Here is a 17,411-nt window from a genome sequence, read left to right as displayed (position 1 = left end):
AAAATGATGGTAGATTTGCAGGTGGAATAAATACACGTCAAAAATTGAAATAATGAATGAAAATATAATTTTTCAAATCGAATATGTATTATGTTTTTTAGAACAATACATTCTTTGCAAGTTGTGAGTGAATTTTGAATTAAAATTGTGCCTGATAATGATTCTATATTAGAGATTCTCAAGAAAACTATCTCAAAAAGAAAGCGTGCCCAGCCAGCGTGCATATCAAAATAACAACGACTTCGTTTAGAAACTATGAGGGTTTTATTTGTTTTTTCCAATAATTTTCAAATCTATAAATATCTTCGCATATTTTCAAATACCTCAAAAATAGAGACATGTCTTTACATTTGGCATCCCTGATTCGAAAGCTAAATTCTGTTTTTGACGTTTTGAGAGTGGCGAGTACGAGTGAATTCAAAAAACTTTGAAGTAGCTCGCACGCCGCACACATGACACTAACTGACATGATGTGTTCACACGGTGTGAGTAGCTGCACTGCAGTAACTGACTAGACCGATTCGTAGGCTTAAGCCGGGTTCAGACGGTGCGAGTAAGCATACGAGTCGGTCTAGTCAGTTACTGCAGTGCAGCTACTCACACCGTGTGAACACATCATGCCAGTTATTGTCATGTGTGATCCGGCGTGCGAGCTACTTCAAAGTTTTTTGAATTTACTCGCACTTGCATGCTTCACAACGTCAAAAACAGAATTTAGCGTTCGAATCAGTGATGCCAAATGTAATGAAATGTCTCTATTTTTAAGATATTTGAAAATATGTGAAGATATTTATAGACTTCAAAATTATTGGAAAAACAAATAAAACCCTCATAGTTTCTAAACGAAATAATTGTTATTTCGTTTTGCACGCTGGCGGGGCACGCTTTCTTTTTGAGATAGTTTTCTTGAGAATCTCTAATATAGAATCATTATCAGATCACAACTTACAAAAAAAAGTATTGTTCTAAGAAACAGAATACATATTCGATTTAAAAAAGTACATTTTCATTCATTATTAAAATTTTTGAAGCGTATTTATTGCACCTGCAAATCGACTATCATTTTCATTTCACAAAATAAATAAAATTAAAAAAAAATCTTTTAGACTACCATTTATAACATCACATCCTTTCGGAATTATCTGAGCTATGGATGTTTTCGAGATTCTAAAAAATATCGACAACAATCCCAACGATATTCCAAAACAAAGGCACATCAATGTCATTTCTAATTTAACTCTTGCAGGTACAGCATCCCTCATGACTGTATCTTGGCGTTGTATTCGTGGAGCAATTAAATCCAACAGTTTTTTCACTTGTTCAGGTGTTATTATCAACACTGCTCTGTAATCTCGGGGATCCTCATCGTAGAGTTCCTTCAATATTGTATTTGTTGCTCCTTTTCTTTGCATCTAATTCCTGGCCCGAATCCTTTTCTCTTTCTGCTTTTTCGGATAGTACCTTCAGTTCAAAGAAATTCAGCACAAAGTATGTATTTTTAAACACGATCAGCGTTTGTTTTGCTATAAAATTGTGTGATGATACATTCAACTGAAAACCTAAGATGAAAACTGCCAATAAAGAAGTCGATTTTGGACCAATCATTTGACAAATTCGGACCTGATTGCTGTTTCTGACTATTTGATGGACATTTGAAAAGTCGCCTGGCATCCCTGGTAAACCCGTGCCGTAGTATCTAGTTTCTCGCCAGCAGCTCACACTGTGTGAACGGACAAGGCGAGTCAACCAATTGTCAAGCGAGTCCACCGGGTCAGTAGCTGCTCATTGTCAAGTCAGCTACTAGCAACGTATAAATGGGCCTTTACTCGCACCGTCAGAACCCGGCGTAAAGCCGGGTTCAGACGGTGCGAGTAAGCATACGAGTCGATCTAGTCAGTTACTGCAGTGCAGCTACTCACACCGTGTGAACACATCATTCCAGTTAGTGTCATGTGTGATTCGGCGTGCGAGCTACTTCAAAGTTTTTTGAATTTACTCGCACTCGCATCCCTCAAAACGTCAAAAACAGAATTTAGCGCTCGAATCAGGGATGCCAAATCTTTACATTGTCTTGACATGTCTCTATTTTTAAGATATTTGAAAATGTGCGAAGATATTTATAGATTTGAAAATTATTGGAAAACTAATACGTTTTCTTTTTGAGATAACTTTATTGGGAATCTGAATATAAAATCATTATCGGGCACAATTTTCATTCAGAATTCACTCACAACTTGCAAAAAAAAGTATTGTTCTAAGAAACAGAATACATAATCGATATAAAAAAGTAGATTTTCCTTCATTATTTTAGTTTTCGAGGCGTATTTGTTCCTTCTGCAAATCTACTATCATTTTCATTTTCCTCATCTGACAAATTCGGACCTGATTGCTGTTTCTGACTATTTGATGAACATTTGAAAAATCGTCTGGCATCTCTGGTAAACCCGTGCCGTAGTATCTAGTTTCTTGCCAGCAGCTCACATTGTGTGAACGGACAAGGCGAGTCAACCATTTGTCAAGCGAGTTCACCGGGTCAGTAGCTGCTCATTGTGAAGTCAGCTACTAGCAACGTATAAATGGACCTTAAAGTCGGGTTCAGACGGTGCGAGTAAGCATACGAGTCGATCTAGTCAGTTACTGCAGTGCAGCTACTCACACCGTGTGAACACATCACGACAGTTAGTGTCATGTGTGATCCGGTGTGCGAGCTACTTCAAAGTTTTTTGAATTTACTCGCACTCACATCCCTCAAAACGTCAAAAACAGAATTTAGCGCTCGAATCATGGATGCCAAATGTAAAAAAATGTCTCTATTTTTAAGATATTTTAAAATATGCGAAGATACTTACTGGACAGAACAAATGTAAGAGGAAATGGGAATGTTTTCAATTTTCATCAATTTAAACCATATACAGACTATGGGATTGTAATGTATAGCTTATCAAACAAATCTTAGGGAATTTCTGATTCGTTTGGTATGTGAATCGCCAGAATCCGTTCACGGCAAAAATAGTTATTAACGTTAACTTTATTTCATAAAAACGTGACCTGTTTTCTGATTTGGCACCCTTAATGAAAGAGGTAGTTCTACGTCAAAAAGTATTGTTCTAAGAAACAGAATACATATTCGATTTAAAAAAGTAGATTTTCATTCATTATTTTAGTTTTTGACGAGTATTTATGGTGTTATTCTCAACACTGCTCTGTACTCTCGGGGATCATCATCGTAGAGTTCCTTCAATATTGTATTTGTTGCTCCTTTTCTTTGCATCCAATTCCTGGCCCGAATCCTTTTTTTTCTGCTTTTTTCGGATAGTACCTTCAGTTCAAAGAAATTCAGCACACAGTACGACCAGCATGTGTTTCGCGATAAAATTGTGTAATGATAAATTCAACTGAAAACCTAAGACGAAAACTGTCAACAAAAAGTCGATTTCGGATCAATCATCTGACAAATTCGGACCTGATTGCTGTTTCTGACTATTTGAAGGACATTTGAAAAATCGCCTGGCATCTCTGGTAAACCCGTGCCGTAGTATCTAGTTTCTTGCCAGCAGCTCACATTGTGTGAACGGACAAGGCGAGTCAACCAATTGTCAAGCGAGCCCACCGGGTCAGTAGCTGCTCACTGTCAAGTCAGCTACTAGCAACGTATAAATGGGCCTTAAGTTTAAGCAATATGAAACAATAAGTCACCTCTCTATACAATGGATATCGGGAGAAAACACTCGATTATAAATGGTCATTTATTGTATTATCACTTTGCAATAAAATTACTGCCATGTACATTTCTTTTGTCATTGATTATTAACATTTGCACGTTAATGACTCAAATAACTGATAGAATTCAGACTGCCAATTGGTAGGAAGAACATATTTTTAACGATTCACAGCTCTGCATATTTATCGTGCCGATTTGCGTATCGTGTTGCATCACACCACCACAGCATTAAAAAGCAACACCGCTGCAACTCGGTTTATCTTGTTCTTTGTCAGTCAATAACATTGAAGAAGTTGTGATTTTATGGCTTTTGAACATAATCATCGAAAAAATTTGACCTGCTGATTGTTTTGTGAATTCCAGCTATCTTTAACATTCATTTGAAGATAGTGAAGGAAAACTCCCGTCTCTAAAGTTTCAATCGCTTTCTGGATAATCGTGATTCAATTATAGACAGACTGGAAGAACCTAGTTCGGCCATTTTGTCTGACCGGCTGTACTGCTTTTATGAGAAAAACAAGAAATCGAAATTTGGAAAAAGCTTCAAGACGGTTTTGCGGACCGTTCACGTATAGACCTTAATCAAGATTTTTTTTGTTCCACAACAAGCTTGTTTTGCATGTTTCCTGAATTAGGTGAGTCGATGTAAATATTTTTTGCAATATGTGTATTAAGCAGTCAATTTTCATTCCGTATTTATGAAAATATGCTATTGGCCCATATTAAATGTATTAGTAAACAGATTGCTTTAGTCTAGTTAATGCATTTAGTTAAATCGAATGAGTAATGAATCAATAGTGTACGTGACAAGTAGTGATCATAAGCGTAATTTTCATTTCAATATACTATTTTCGAATTGAAATGCCTTCGAGTATTATTTCTGAGTGCAAGCCCCACCCAGACCTTATACCATTGTGTTTATGTTTTTCCTCTATTTATTTATGAAAAATACATATTTGATTTTCCTATAAAATTTTTATTTGATTAAATTAGATTTTTATCAAACCGTAATATCCATGAAATATAAGTGGATACACCCGGTTTTGCTAATATTCGGAAGTATACCGTAATCGGGTATTTAATACAAAAAATCCAATTGAAGTAAAAAAATAAGTTGATATTAGATCTTTTTCTTACTGCTCACAATATAGACTTTCAACATCTAAATATTTCGAACTCTGAAAATTAACAAATATAAAATTTCTAATCCTTGGGTTTCGGATTATAGTAACTTTTTCTTCTGTTTGTACCTTCAATCATTAAGGTATGCAGCATCTTAACTAGATTACGGCGATGTAAATCATGCATTCTTATTAGTCTACTTTCAATAATAATCAGTTGAAATATATCTACTTATCAATGAGAACACAGCATCTAAAGCAATTGAACAAGAAGCAAGTTTTTTTTTAATTGTCCTAAAATATAGAAATTTTACATGTATCCACCAGCCATTGTAGCCAATCCTTCATCTGAAAATACAATAATAATAATGTGCTAATATTCGCAGATACGATGGTTCATTGCAGTCTGTAAAAATAAAAAAAAAATTGTAAAATGACCTACGATACCGGCGGTCGTCCGCTAGACCCACCGGAAAAACAAAATGATTCTCCATCTACTCATGATACGCAGCAAATTAAATCGTGAGATTAAAAATAACTGTGCATGTCTAACATATCATTAAGCTCTGTTTTAACATTTTAGAAACGTTGAGGAATTATTGGCCACCTTCCCAGAGGAAAAACTTGCATCGCTTAACATCAAAATTTCTAGTTCACGTTGGGTTGTACCAGTGTTACCTAATCAAGAGCTGGAATGTCTGTTAAATGCCGCTATCAAGCTCTCTCAGGCTGGTATGTTCAGAATTGATTTGTCACTTCTATGTACGACTGATCCTTCTTCTTTATTTTATAATGCAGGGATCGACAGCGAATGCGAATCTTGTGTGAAATTCTATCGAGAAGGCCTTACAACTTCGTTCATCAAAATCCTCACAGACGAGGCGGTCTCATCGTGGAAATACAACATCCACCATTGCATTTTAATATCATGTAGCAAGCTATTACACTTGATAGCATTGCACATGAGACATGATAACCAGTACCTATTAAATTTGTTGGCAGTGGTTCTTGATCCTGAAAACAAATTCCACACTCAAAATGCATCACGTCAACATGAGCTTCACTCGCTGGGTGAATCTACAGAGCCACTTCAGGATAATCAGGTTTTCGCAAGTTCGCCCCCGGAACCAAAGAATCCGCGAGGTTGGTTGGTAGATTTGCTGAATCGATTTGGAGAGCACAAAGGGTTCGATAATTTATTGGAACGCATAGATGCCGGAATTAGGGGTTTTCGAAAGCAGCGCGAGCTTAAAATAGCAAACAAAACACAACAGCGGAATTCTTTGAATGATTCTGTTCGATCGAAGACAGCTAACGTAGTCAATTCGGATAGCACCGTACCAGATGATCAAGATGAATTGACACTCGCCGCATTGCATACAATACTACGTCCCTTCGGACAGTGTGCTGAATTGCTAACAACATCAACTATCGAAACGTATTTCATGCCAATATGGGAGATTGTTCTAGAAATTCTAGAAACTTTGTCCGACGATGAACTCAAACGCGAAGCTAAATTTGAAGGAAAAAATGATGTTATCAGTGGCATTGTGAAATATACCCGTGCCTTGATCAATCGCGTTCCAAACCAGGAGAATCTTTTGCGTGATTTGGAGATGTGTCGTTTAAGAATAATATTACGAGTGTTGCAGATTTCTAGCTTCAATGGCAAAATGAACGCGTTGAATGAAATCAATAAGGTTTTAGGTTATGTTTCATATTACCCACATCGTCAAATGACCGAAGATGAAATGGACGTTCTTAATGCGGAAAAAATGGCGGTATGTACTAAAAAAATTGTATTGATATATACTCATCTCTCGGATTACACAGTACTTAATTTACACAACTTTTCTGAGTATCGGTTATATTGTACAATTCAAATCACAAGGTAATCCGTCAGATAATGTGTAAACTTAAGGGCTTCGTGTAAACTGTGAGATTGATCTTCAGAGATGAAACGTTACCCCAAGCAAAAATAGCAGAAATCTGTTGCTCCGGTGGATCATCACACACCACATCGCAAGCATGGAATAACTTCCTAAATGGCACTAACGTTTGTCATAAATACGCGTATATCTGTGCAACACCAAAAATTGAATGAAACAATTTTCGAATTCAATTGAATTCAACATATTTGCTGTATAAGTAAAGAATTTGAACAAACGCAATGTTCTTCTTTTTCTTTTCCTTTGTTCACGGAGACTTTAAATCTTACGATTCATTCGTCTCCGATATTCTCTTGGTTTCTATTTTATTATTCTTTTTAGTTTCTCAAATTTCTTTATAAAGTTCTGTTTCTTTTAAAAATTGAATTACATTATTTTCTTGTGTTTCATCACTACTTAATATGTCCCTTAAGTTCTGTCCAATATTATTTCTAATTCTAGCTTCTTTTGTGTGCTGACAATCCAATAAAACATGACTTACAGAAATGGGGGCCTCATTGCAAGAGCAGCTTGCAATTCTTTATTTCTTCGAAAAAGATTTGTATGGCCGATTCTACGACGGGTAGGAAGCCGTTTTTCCTTACTGTTATTTCAGTCATGCCATGGAAGAATGGTGTTTTTAATTCTGTAGAGTTATGTATTTAATAGCAAGTCATGATTTATCAACGGTTGAAATTTAATGGAGTTCCTACATTGAGTAGCGGTTTGGAGATTCTACCTTTCGGTAGCGATCGGACTTCTTGTCCAATGTATGGAGTTCTTCTACCAGTCTGGTAGTGATGGAGTTTCGGACTCAAATAATGGAGTTTCAACCATTTGGTAGCGTTTGGATTTCGAATTCATATTACGAAATTTCTAGTTATATGGTAGCGATGGGATCTCGGATCCTGTAAAAAGAGATTCTGCCACGATAATAGCAGTGGATTTCTGAATTCCTGATGTTTCTACCTGCTGGTAGCGAAATTTAAATTTTTATATAGTTAATGTAAAATGAGAAAAAAAGTTGTTAGGTTAGGTATTTACCATGCCATATTGAAGAAGGGTCAAACTCTTTCACAAATCGAGGCTATGGGAGTTATTAATGAAAGTGTCGAGGAACAAGTTAAGATTCTGTCTAGCTCTCAACTAAATGATGAGAGAGAGTATCATGTTGAAGAGCGGAAAATTGGAGAATTTCAGGTTCCAAAATTCGATGAGGCAGTTCACCGGACAGTGAAAAGTTCGATGATCCGCAGCAACCAAAATCCACCGGTCCGGTGCGTAATCAAGAAAGCAGTAAAATGCGAGGTCATTTTGAGACGGTGTGTCGTAAAGAAAAGAAACGTATTCCACTTGTTCAGAAAGATCATAAGCTATTGAAGAAATTACGGCTTGTTGAATCCACTGAAACGACATCTGATACGGAAGTTGAGAACGTTGAGTCTGATAAGATGTATTATGCTTTTTTTTACTCCGGTAACAAGTCCAATTTGATTTCATGCTGCATTGGTTTTTTTCGTTACAAGGGGAAATGGAGCAGACTGTATTTTGAAGTCTATCAAAAACGGAAGAGAATAAAAGCGTAACGTTGCACATTTGAAGAAAATTGGAGGCGGAGATGAAGATAAGGACGAAGAATTGGAAGAAGTTGAGGATGAAGAAATAGATAATAATCCAAACAAAAGAATGTGTAGAGAACCTCATTACTTCAAGGGTTATGTGCTATATTTAATTATTTTCAATAAAAACAAGCAGGGATTGTAGAGATACAGGGAAACTTCGATATAACGTACCCTCGTTATAACGTACCCTCGATATAACGTCACTCGATATAACGTACATTTTACCTCGATATAACGTACACATATCCAAAGTGTAAATGTTAATTTTTTTCTGATAGAACAATGAATTATCTGTATTGTGACGCTAAAATAAGTTTTGTACCTTCAATCAATCCCGAAATACAGCTGGTTTTGTGATTCCTGATTCTAAATGAATCAAGCTTTAATCAACAGTACGAAGGGAAACATCATGAGACAGACTGGCTTCGTCTTCTGATTGAAGTTATTCATAAAATTTACTAAAACAGCAACACAATCATGTATTATAGACTACGTTTGTGCGTACTTTATTATGCTTCGATATAACGTACAATTCGATACAACGTACAATTTTGAAAGTGAAATGTACGTTATATCGAAGTTTACCTGTATGTATATAATAGCAGGTCATGCAATATCTTAGGAACAGATAAATAAACGAAAAAAGCGTATTCTTTCTCGGACTCTAACGGAGTGCTCGTATTCAACGGTGTGATTAGAATATCTGGATGTAAAACATTACTACGAATTCTTTGAAGAAAAGTTGTTCTAGTGTTTTTCCAGGCTATGTCTCAACTTTGGCGGATCTGCTGTTCTACCCATCATTTTGCATCAGAGCGAGGAATGGGAATATTGGGGGGTTCTTGTGCTCTGCCTTTACCGGCCAATTTGTCGCCGGCAATATTTCCAGGAATTCCGGTATGACCGGGAACTCAACAGAAGGTTATATTTTTATTAGAAGCAGCCTCTTCTATTTGAGTAATCCACGGGTGAAGGTTTTTACCTGTTTGAATAGCCCGGAGACAATTCGCGGAATCAGAAGATATATCAGTAGGAAGTGAATCATGTGTGCATTGGAACCGAAAAAGTTTCTGCGCTTAAAATTGAACATTGGGGAGGGTGAGAAAAACTACCAGTATATCGGTATTCGAAAATTTCGCAACCGACACCGTCAGTACTAACAGAACCATCATTGTAAATTTGATGTTCAATCTGGATTTTTTTTTCTATGAGATGATTGAAACATGCTTTTTCTTTAGATTGGAGATCTCCTGCACAAACTTCCTCGAGTAAATAAAGGTTGACATTTGGCGGTTTTACAATCCAATTCCTTTCCATGACCGTCGAATGTACACATATATCGGGAAGATCCTGATTCGTGTGTTCTTTGAATCGATTTTTTAGCATTTTTTCGCCGCCTCGGCTGAAGATGCTTACTCCATAGAGAATTTATGGAATTAACCAAGCGTTTACTATCCGTAAAAGAGATACCCTATGTTCGGAAGCTAGGTTGCTAGAAATTGCCTTTAATAGATTTAATCTATTGCGACATCTTTTTTGACTGCCTGAGCATGTGGTATAAAACTCAGTTTCTTGTGAAAAGTTACACCAGTTACAGTATTTTGAGAGTTTTGACGGAGGGGATTTGGGTTTCGAACTGAGCCTTGGGGAATTCTTGATGAATTCTTGACTTTTAATGAAGATTTTGTGTTGTTGACTGTGTTTCTGAAAGTTCTGTTTTCAAGAAAACCTTTAACATAGAAAATTAGTCTTCCACGGATCCCCCAGTCGAAGAGACTCTTCAATACTGTATACCTCCATGCTCGATCAAATGTCTTACTTAGATCTAGTGATGTCACATCTGCGTGGTGATCTTTCTCAATAACGTCATGTACAGTAGCCTTTAACTCTTCTAGGTGATCTTCTGTGCATTTTCCTGCACGAAAAGCGTACTGTCTTAGATCGAGCAGCTTATTAGACTCTAAAAATGTCTTTAAGCGTCAGTGCGCTGCGCTGAGCGGTGGACTGAACACGTCGTTTTCATCGTTTTCGTTCTCCCATCCTTCATATAATTTACACAGAGATAAGCATGGCTCAGCTCTCTAGAGCACTGAGAGCACAAGGCAGACAATCGGATATCCCCGTCCGGGATATCTTAGGTAGCCGTGATCCTGATCTTCTGCTTCATCTATACCTGTTCCTCAGAAACGCCGATGTCAACGTTCCTTCGTTGTGTCCCTGTTTCATATCCCTCCTATCCGATCTATAAACTTTTACTTAGTCGCGGCAATACATACACACACTTTTCACAGATACACGGGCCGAAGGTTGTGCAGTCCACTGATCATTCAACAAGAGCCAAAGGTTGTACCGCTCATGACAACTCTATAGGAGCTGATGATTGAAGACGCACCACGCTAGATATGGAGTACAGACTAGGGGGGCGTTGCTGATTAATGGTCAGCTACATCCCAATACGAAGTATCCGATGTCGGGCACACGTACAGAGCATTGGAGACAGCAACATCCCAATTATGAGAACACTTGTAATACTAACCTCGAGCCAACCGCGAGTAATCGGTTACATATTACTAACATAGATAATAAGAAAAACTGTCAAAATATTGAACTCCCGGCTCTGCCAGGCTAACGCCATATGAGCCTTGATAAAAATATATTTTGGAAAAAAGGCAAGGTGGTTTTTGCATTTGCATGCAAATTTTATTGCAGTCATCGCATATGGTGCAATGAGTCGATCTATGCTACCTGCTCATAATTTGTTCACTTCTCTTTTTTTCGGTGGGTGATCGCTAGCCGGAAGAGTTTATTATATTTTTACTTGTTTATGATAGAGCGTGGTCTAACCACTAATCACGTGATCCTTGGGGCGACACCTTCTTTAAGGCCATTGAAGTGATATTGAAAACGACCGTGGCTTGCTTCTGGATAAATGTCGAAACGGACTGCAGGTTCATGTAACTGTAATGTTACATGTAATAACTTAGCGTAACATCCCGACGAAAATCTTGATCATCGGTGCACTCGATGACACAGGAACCCTCATCACGCACAGCTGCATGGTTGTCGTCCGCCAGGTTAACGAATTTAACTTCACTTTCAGGCAGCTCTCGGAAGAGTTTTTGATTAGCGACAGTATGTCGCGTTGCGGCGGTGCTAATGCATTTTGATGGTCCTCTTGCAGCTTCCGGCATTCACTCCGCTTGTATCCCTGCTTTTTACAGTGGTAACACATGGTTGGTTTCTTTTAGCTTGAACTGGAATCCTGCCGTTCGCTGCTTTGTCGAGCAGCTTGCGCTTGACCAACTCTAATGTTAGTTCGTCGTCGGAAGGACTTTCGATGGCTGTGGTTAAAGTGCCGAATGAGTTAGAGAGACTCCTTAGGGTCATCCAGACGGGAGAATAACTCTTCCATCTCAAACAACGTCATATAATCGCTGTCGGCGAAACGTTTGTCGCAAATATGTCGCACCTCTGGTTGATGGTATGACACCCTTGGAATGATCACACTCATTGAATATTTCCTGTCATTCGGGACGTCCCGTACACTCCCGTTGATTCTCATGTCCACGTGCTTTGGGCAGACGCACAAGAAATGCTCGACGGAATTGTGAATGTTGCAGTAGTCGCAGGGTTGGTGGCAAGATTTAATGTTGAACCCGTATGAAACCGAGTTGTGTCCAAACCGTAGTCTGGACAGAATTCGCTGCTCCCTCATTGCCTTGACATCTTCGAGCCTGGAGATGGAACGAAGTCGTTATGCAATCTTATACAGTTGGGACTAGGGTTATTTATTTACATCGTCTTCGCTTAATTCGTACAGACTGATAATAGTGGGTATTGTAACTGAAGCGATTAATGAATACAAATCTGCCTCTTCATTCAACTGACTTCAATCCACATTTCTACCTCCCTATGAACGAATTTGTTACCAGCTTACGCAATGTTATTTTTACGTCTATATAAAGAGGAACGAAAACTTGATTGCTGATGCAAAAAATGGTTACCCCATGATTGGACGGTTTATTATCTACCCATCGTGAACTCAAACCAACGAACTTAGACAGTTATCAAGTATGCTATAGAGGTCCTCGCGTTAGTACAGGTCGGACTCGATTAACCGGAGACTCGATTATCCGGCTTGATGGCTTGACTAGTAGAACAAATTTATGAAAAATGCAAATCCAAGATGGCGGCCACTACAAAATTGCGGACCACATATTTTCTCAGAATCCCATCAATATGGATATCAAATGAAAGGAATTGACTAGTAGAACATAGTTATTTATGAAAAATGCAAAACCAAGATGGCGGCCACTACAAAATGGAAATCCAAAAGTGGTCGCCACCACTAGAGGGCGCCATATATTTTTTTTCACAACCCCATCAATATGGGTATCAAATGAAAGGGCTTGACTAGTAGAACACAGTTTTTTTTTGTAAAAAATCCAAGACGGCCACGGCCACTACAAAATGGTGGATTACGTATTTTTTCAGAACCCCATCAAAATGGATATCAAATGGAAGGGATTGACTAGTAGAACACAGTTATTTATGAAAAATGCAAATCCAACGCACCACGCTAGATATGGGGTACAGACTAGGGGGCGTTGCTGATTAATGGTCAGCTGCATCCCAATAGGAAGTATCCCGTGTCGGGTACACGTACAGAGCATTGGAGACAGCAACATCCTAATTACGAGAACACTTGTAATATAACCTTGAGCCGACCGCGAGTAATCGGTTACATATTTTTTTTTTTTTCCAAAATATATATTTTTATCAAGGCTCATATGGCGTTAGCCTCACGGGGCCGGGAGTTCAATACTTTGACAATTTTTCTTATTATCTATGTTAGTAATATGAAACCGATTACTCGCGGTTGGCTCGAGGTTAGTATTACAAGTGTTTTCGTAATTCGGATGTTGCTGTCTCCAATGCTCTGTACGTGTGCCCGACTCGGGATACTTCCTATTGGGATGCAGCTGACCCTTGATCAGCAACGCCCCCCTAGTCTGTACCTCATATCTAGCGTGGTGCGTCTTTCTCGACTCGAGGAATCCAGGATAGAATGGTCACTAACCGGCGCAATCATCAGTTCATGTAGAGTTGTCATGAGCGGTACAACCTTTGGCTCTTGTTGAATCATCAGTGGACTGCACAACCTTTGGCCCGTGTATCTGTAAAGAGTGTGTGTATGTATTGCCGCGACTAAGTAAAAGTTTATCGATCGGATAGGAGGGATATAAAACGGGGACACAACGAAGGAAACATCATTAAACGTTGACATCGGCGTTCCTGAGGAACAGGTATAGATGAAGCAGAAGATCAGAATCACGGCTACCTAAGATATCCCGGACGGGGATCTCCGATTGTCTGCCTTGTGCTCTCAGTGCTCTAGAGAGCTGAGAGCGAGCAGCATGGAACCGGATACACGACCAGACAACATGCTCGATGTCGTGGTAGCCATCGCCACAATCACAAAGATTGTTTGCTGCGAGCCCAATGCGATAGAGATGCGCGTTTAGGTTGTAGTGATTGGACATAAGCCGAGATATCACGCGAATGAAATCACGACCTACACTCAATCCCTTGAACCATGCACTCGTCGAGACCTTAGGGATAATCGTGTGTAACCAACGACCGAACTCATCTCCACTCCACATGCGCTGCCAACTTACGAGCGTGTACTGACGAGGAATGTGGAAAAATTCATTATAAGCAATTTGCCTTTCAAAAAGTGTGCCTTCTAAAGCGCCCACCTTAGCTAGCGAGTCCGCTTTCTCATTCCCCGGAATCGAGCAATGAGAGGGAACCCATGCTAAGGTAATCTTGAATAATTTTTCGACCAAAACACTCAATAGTTGTCTTATTCTTGTTAGGAAATAAGATGAGCGTTTATCAACTTTCATTGAGCGGATTGCCTCTATTGAGCTGAGACTGTCTGAAAAAATAAAATAGTGGTCGATGGGCAATGTTTCAATGATCCCCAGTGCGTAGTATATCGCACCCAGTTCAGCGACATACACGGAACAAGGATCCTTGAGTTTGAAAGAGGCACTGGAATTTTCATTGAAGATGCCGAAGCCAGTGGACCCGTTTATGTATGAACCGTCAGTAAAGAACATTTTATCAGATCTAACTTTCCCATATTCTGCCGAAAATATCGGCGGAATATAATCGGAGCGTAGATGATCTGGGATTCCATGGATTTTTTGTCGCATGGACAGATCAAAAATGACAGAGGAATTGCAAAAGTATGGGAAGAAAACTTGGTTGGAGATGCCTGGTGAAGGGTGCACGTCGTGGGTAAGGTACTCATGGTATAAAGACATAAAACTTGACTGAGGAATCAGTTGGAGTAGATTTTCGAAGTTATCAATCACCAATGGATTCATGATCTTGCAACGGATGAGAAATCTGTAGGATAATTCTGTGAACCGAAGAGTAAGCGGGGGTACTCCTGCCAAAATTTCGAGACTCATCGTATGTGTCGAATGCAAACACCCCATGGCTATACGCAGGCAACGATATTGTATCCTCTCCAGCTTGAGAATATGAATCCTGGCAGCTGATCGGAAGCAAAAACTGCCATATTCTAACACTGATAATATCGTTGTTTTGTATAACTGAATGAGGTCTCCTGGATGGGCACCCCACCATGTTCCGGTTATTGTTTGGAGAAAATTGATTCTTTGCTGGCATTTCTGTTTCAAATACGCAATGTGTATTCCCCAGGTACATTTAGAGTCAAAATATACTCCAAGGTATTTGAAAAACATCGAGTGCTTGATCGTTTTGCCGGATAGGTGAAGCTGGAATTGGGCGGGTTCGTGCTTCCTAGAAAAAACGACCATTTCAGTTTTCTCCGTAGAGAATTCGATACCCAGCTTGAGGGCCCACGTGAACAGATTGTTCAGGGTATCTTGCAACGACTTTTGCAGAACGACGGGATTAGTACCCGTGATGGAAATAACTCCATCGTCTGCAAGTTGTCTCAGCGTGCAGTCTCTAGTTAGACAATCATCTATATCATTGACGTAAAAACTGTACAAGAGGGGGCTTAGGCAGGAGCCTTGTGGTAGGCCCATAAAACTGTATCGAGAAGATTTCAAGCTGCCATGATTGAAAAACATGTGCTTTTCTGACAGTAAATTGTACAGGAAATTATTCAGAATTGGTGAAAGTCCACGATTATGAAGTTTCTCTGAGAGAATTTCCATGAAAACTGAATCAAATGCCCCTTTGATATCGAGGAAAACGGAAGCCATTTGTTCTTTGCGAGCAAATGCGATTTGGATTTCAGAAGATAGCAGCGCCAGACAATCGTTCGTCCCTTTACCTCGGCGGAAGCCAAACTGCGTATTTGACAGCAAATTGTTCGCTTCAACCCACTTGTCCAAACGAAGTAGAATCATTTTCTCTAACAATTTACGAATACAGGATAACATTGCAATCGGCCTATACGAGTTGTGATCGCAAGCCGGCTTGTTGGGTTTTCGTATGGCTATCACTCTCACTTGCCTCCAGTCATGTGGGACAATATTCAGCTCCAGAAACTTGTTGAACAAGTTCAGCAAACGCTGTTTTGCCAAGTCGGGAAGATTCTTCAACAAGTTGAATTTAATCTTGTCCATCCCAGGAGCTGAATTGTTACATGAGAGGAGGGCAATTGAGAATTCTACCATCGAAAAATTCTCATAGTCGCATTGGAGCGGAATGTCGCGTACGACGCTTTGTGCAGGAACGGAATCGAGACAAACCTTTCTTGCAAATTTGAAAATCCAACGGTCAGAGTATTCCTCACTTTCATTTGTATGGTTCCAGCCACGCATTCTCCTAGCCGTATTCCAAAGAGTGCTCATAGCGGTCTCCCTTGACAAACCATTGACGAACTTTCGCCAATAGCCACGCTTTTTTGCTTTAATCAGACCTTTTAGTTTGGCTTCTAGAGCTTGGTACTTTCGAAACCATTCCACTAGTCCAGTTTTCCGGAATTTTTTGAAAGCGGATGATTTTTCAAGGTAGACCTTTGAACACTCCTTGTCCCACCAAAGTGATGGAGGACGACGTCGGAAAGTGGTAGCAGGAACACGTTTCTTTTGAGCTTGAAGTGCGCTTTCGTAAATCAAACTCGATATAAAGTTATACTCTTCGAGTGGAGGAAGTTCATGCATTGAAACAAGTGCTTCAGATATTATTTCTGCAAATTTTCTCCAGTCAATATTTTTCGTGAGGTCATACGCAATATCGACTGACTCACGAGAACCTGATTCATTGGCGATCGATAAAATTATTGGCAGGTGGTCACTACCGTGGGGATCTTGGATTACCTTCCACGTGCAATCCAGGGATAACGAAGAAGAGCAAAGCGATATGTCTAGCATACTTGCCCGTGCAGGGGGGTTGGCTATTCTAGTTGCTTCCCCAGTATTCAAAACTGTCAATTTGAAGTTGTCGCACAGATCATAAATCAACGTGGCACGGTTGTCATCGTAGAGTGAACCCCATGCTGTTCCATGGGAGTTGAGGTCACCTAAGATTAGCCGCGGCTCCGGCAGTGCCTCGATGATATCAAAAAACTGATGGCGGCCAACCATAGTTCTTGGAGGAATATATATCGAGGCAATGCAGAGGTCTTTGCCATTGATTTGTGTCTGGCAAGCGACAACTTCAATGCCTGTCATCGATGGGAGAGTGACTCTATAGAAGGAGTGACATTTTTTGATCCCCAATAGTACGCCACCAAACGAGTCATTTCGATCGAGGCGAATAATGTTGAAATCGTGGAAATTCAGTTCGTCGGCCCCCTAGTCTGTTAATTGAGTACATATTACTAACTATTAATTACTTGTTCGAAATTGCATCCTAATCAATTCTTATTTTTTTAAAAATAAGTCGTAATTTAAATTGGTCACATGACAATGAAAACTGTGATTTTAGGTTGTTTCCATCATAAGTACCGAGTTTCAAAAAAGTCGGGGATGGTCGGGTCAAAATTTACCTTTTTTTTATCGATTTG

At 39.3% G+C, this 17,411-nt stretch overlaps 1 protein-coding gene across 2 annotated transcripts in view; it reads left to right on the top strand.

Moving 5' to 3' along the window:
- The first annotated feature begins 3,978 nt into the window (after positions 1–3,978).
- The window catches only part of LOC129764356 (probable ubiquitin carboxyl-terminal hydrolase FAF), a 45,167-nt gene continuing 31,734 nt past the window's right edge, over positions 3,979–17,411 (top strand). Inside the window, exons 1-4 of one of the 2 annotated variants that reach the window (XM_055763342.1) lie at positions 3,979–4,356; positions 5,229–5,364; positions 5,426–5,574; positions 5,641–6,623. In XM_055763342.1, the coding sequence (XP_055619317.1) occupies positions 5,276–5,364; positions 5,426–5,574; positions 5,641–6,623 (1,221 nt within the window). In that variant the 5' untranslated portion in view covers positions 3,979–4,356; positions 5,229–5,275. The remainder of the gene's footprint in view (positions 4,357–5,228; positions 5,365–5,425; positions 5,575–5,640; positions 6,624–17,411) is intronic. The other variant, XM_055763343.1, reaches the window with a different exon arrangement.

The sequence above is a fragment of the Toxorhynchites rutilus genome, chromosome 2, assembly GCF_029784135.1.
Source record: "Toxorhynchites rutilus septentrionalis strain SRP chromosome 2, ASM2978413v1, whole genome shotgun sequence".
Lineage (NCBI taxonomy): Eukaryota > Metazoa > Arthropoda > Insecta > Diptera > Culicidae > Toxorhynchites > Toxorhynchites rutilus.
Note: the sequence above shows the minus strand (reverse complement) of the source record. Positions and strands in the feature narration are given on the sequence as shown.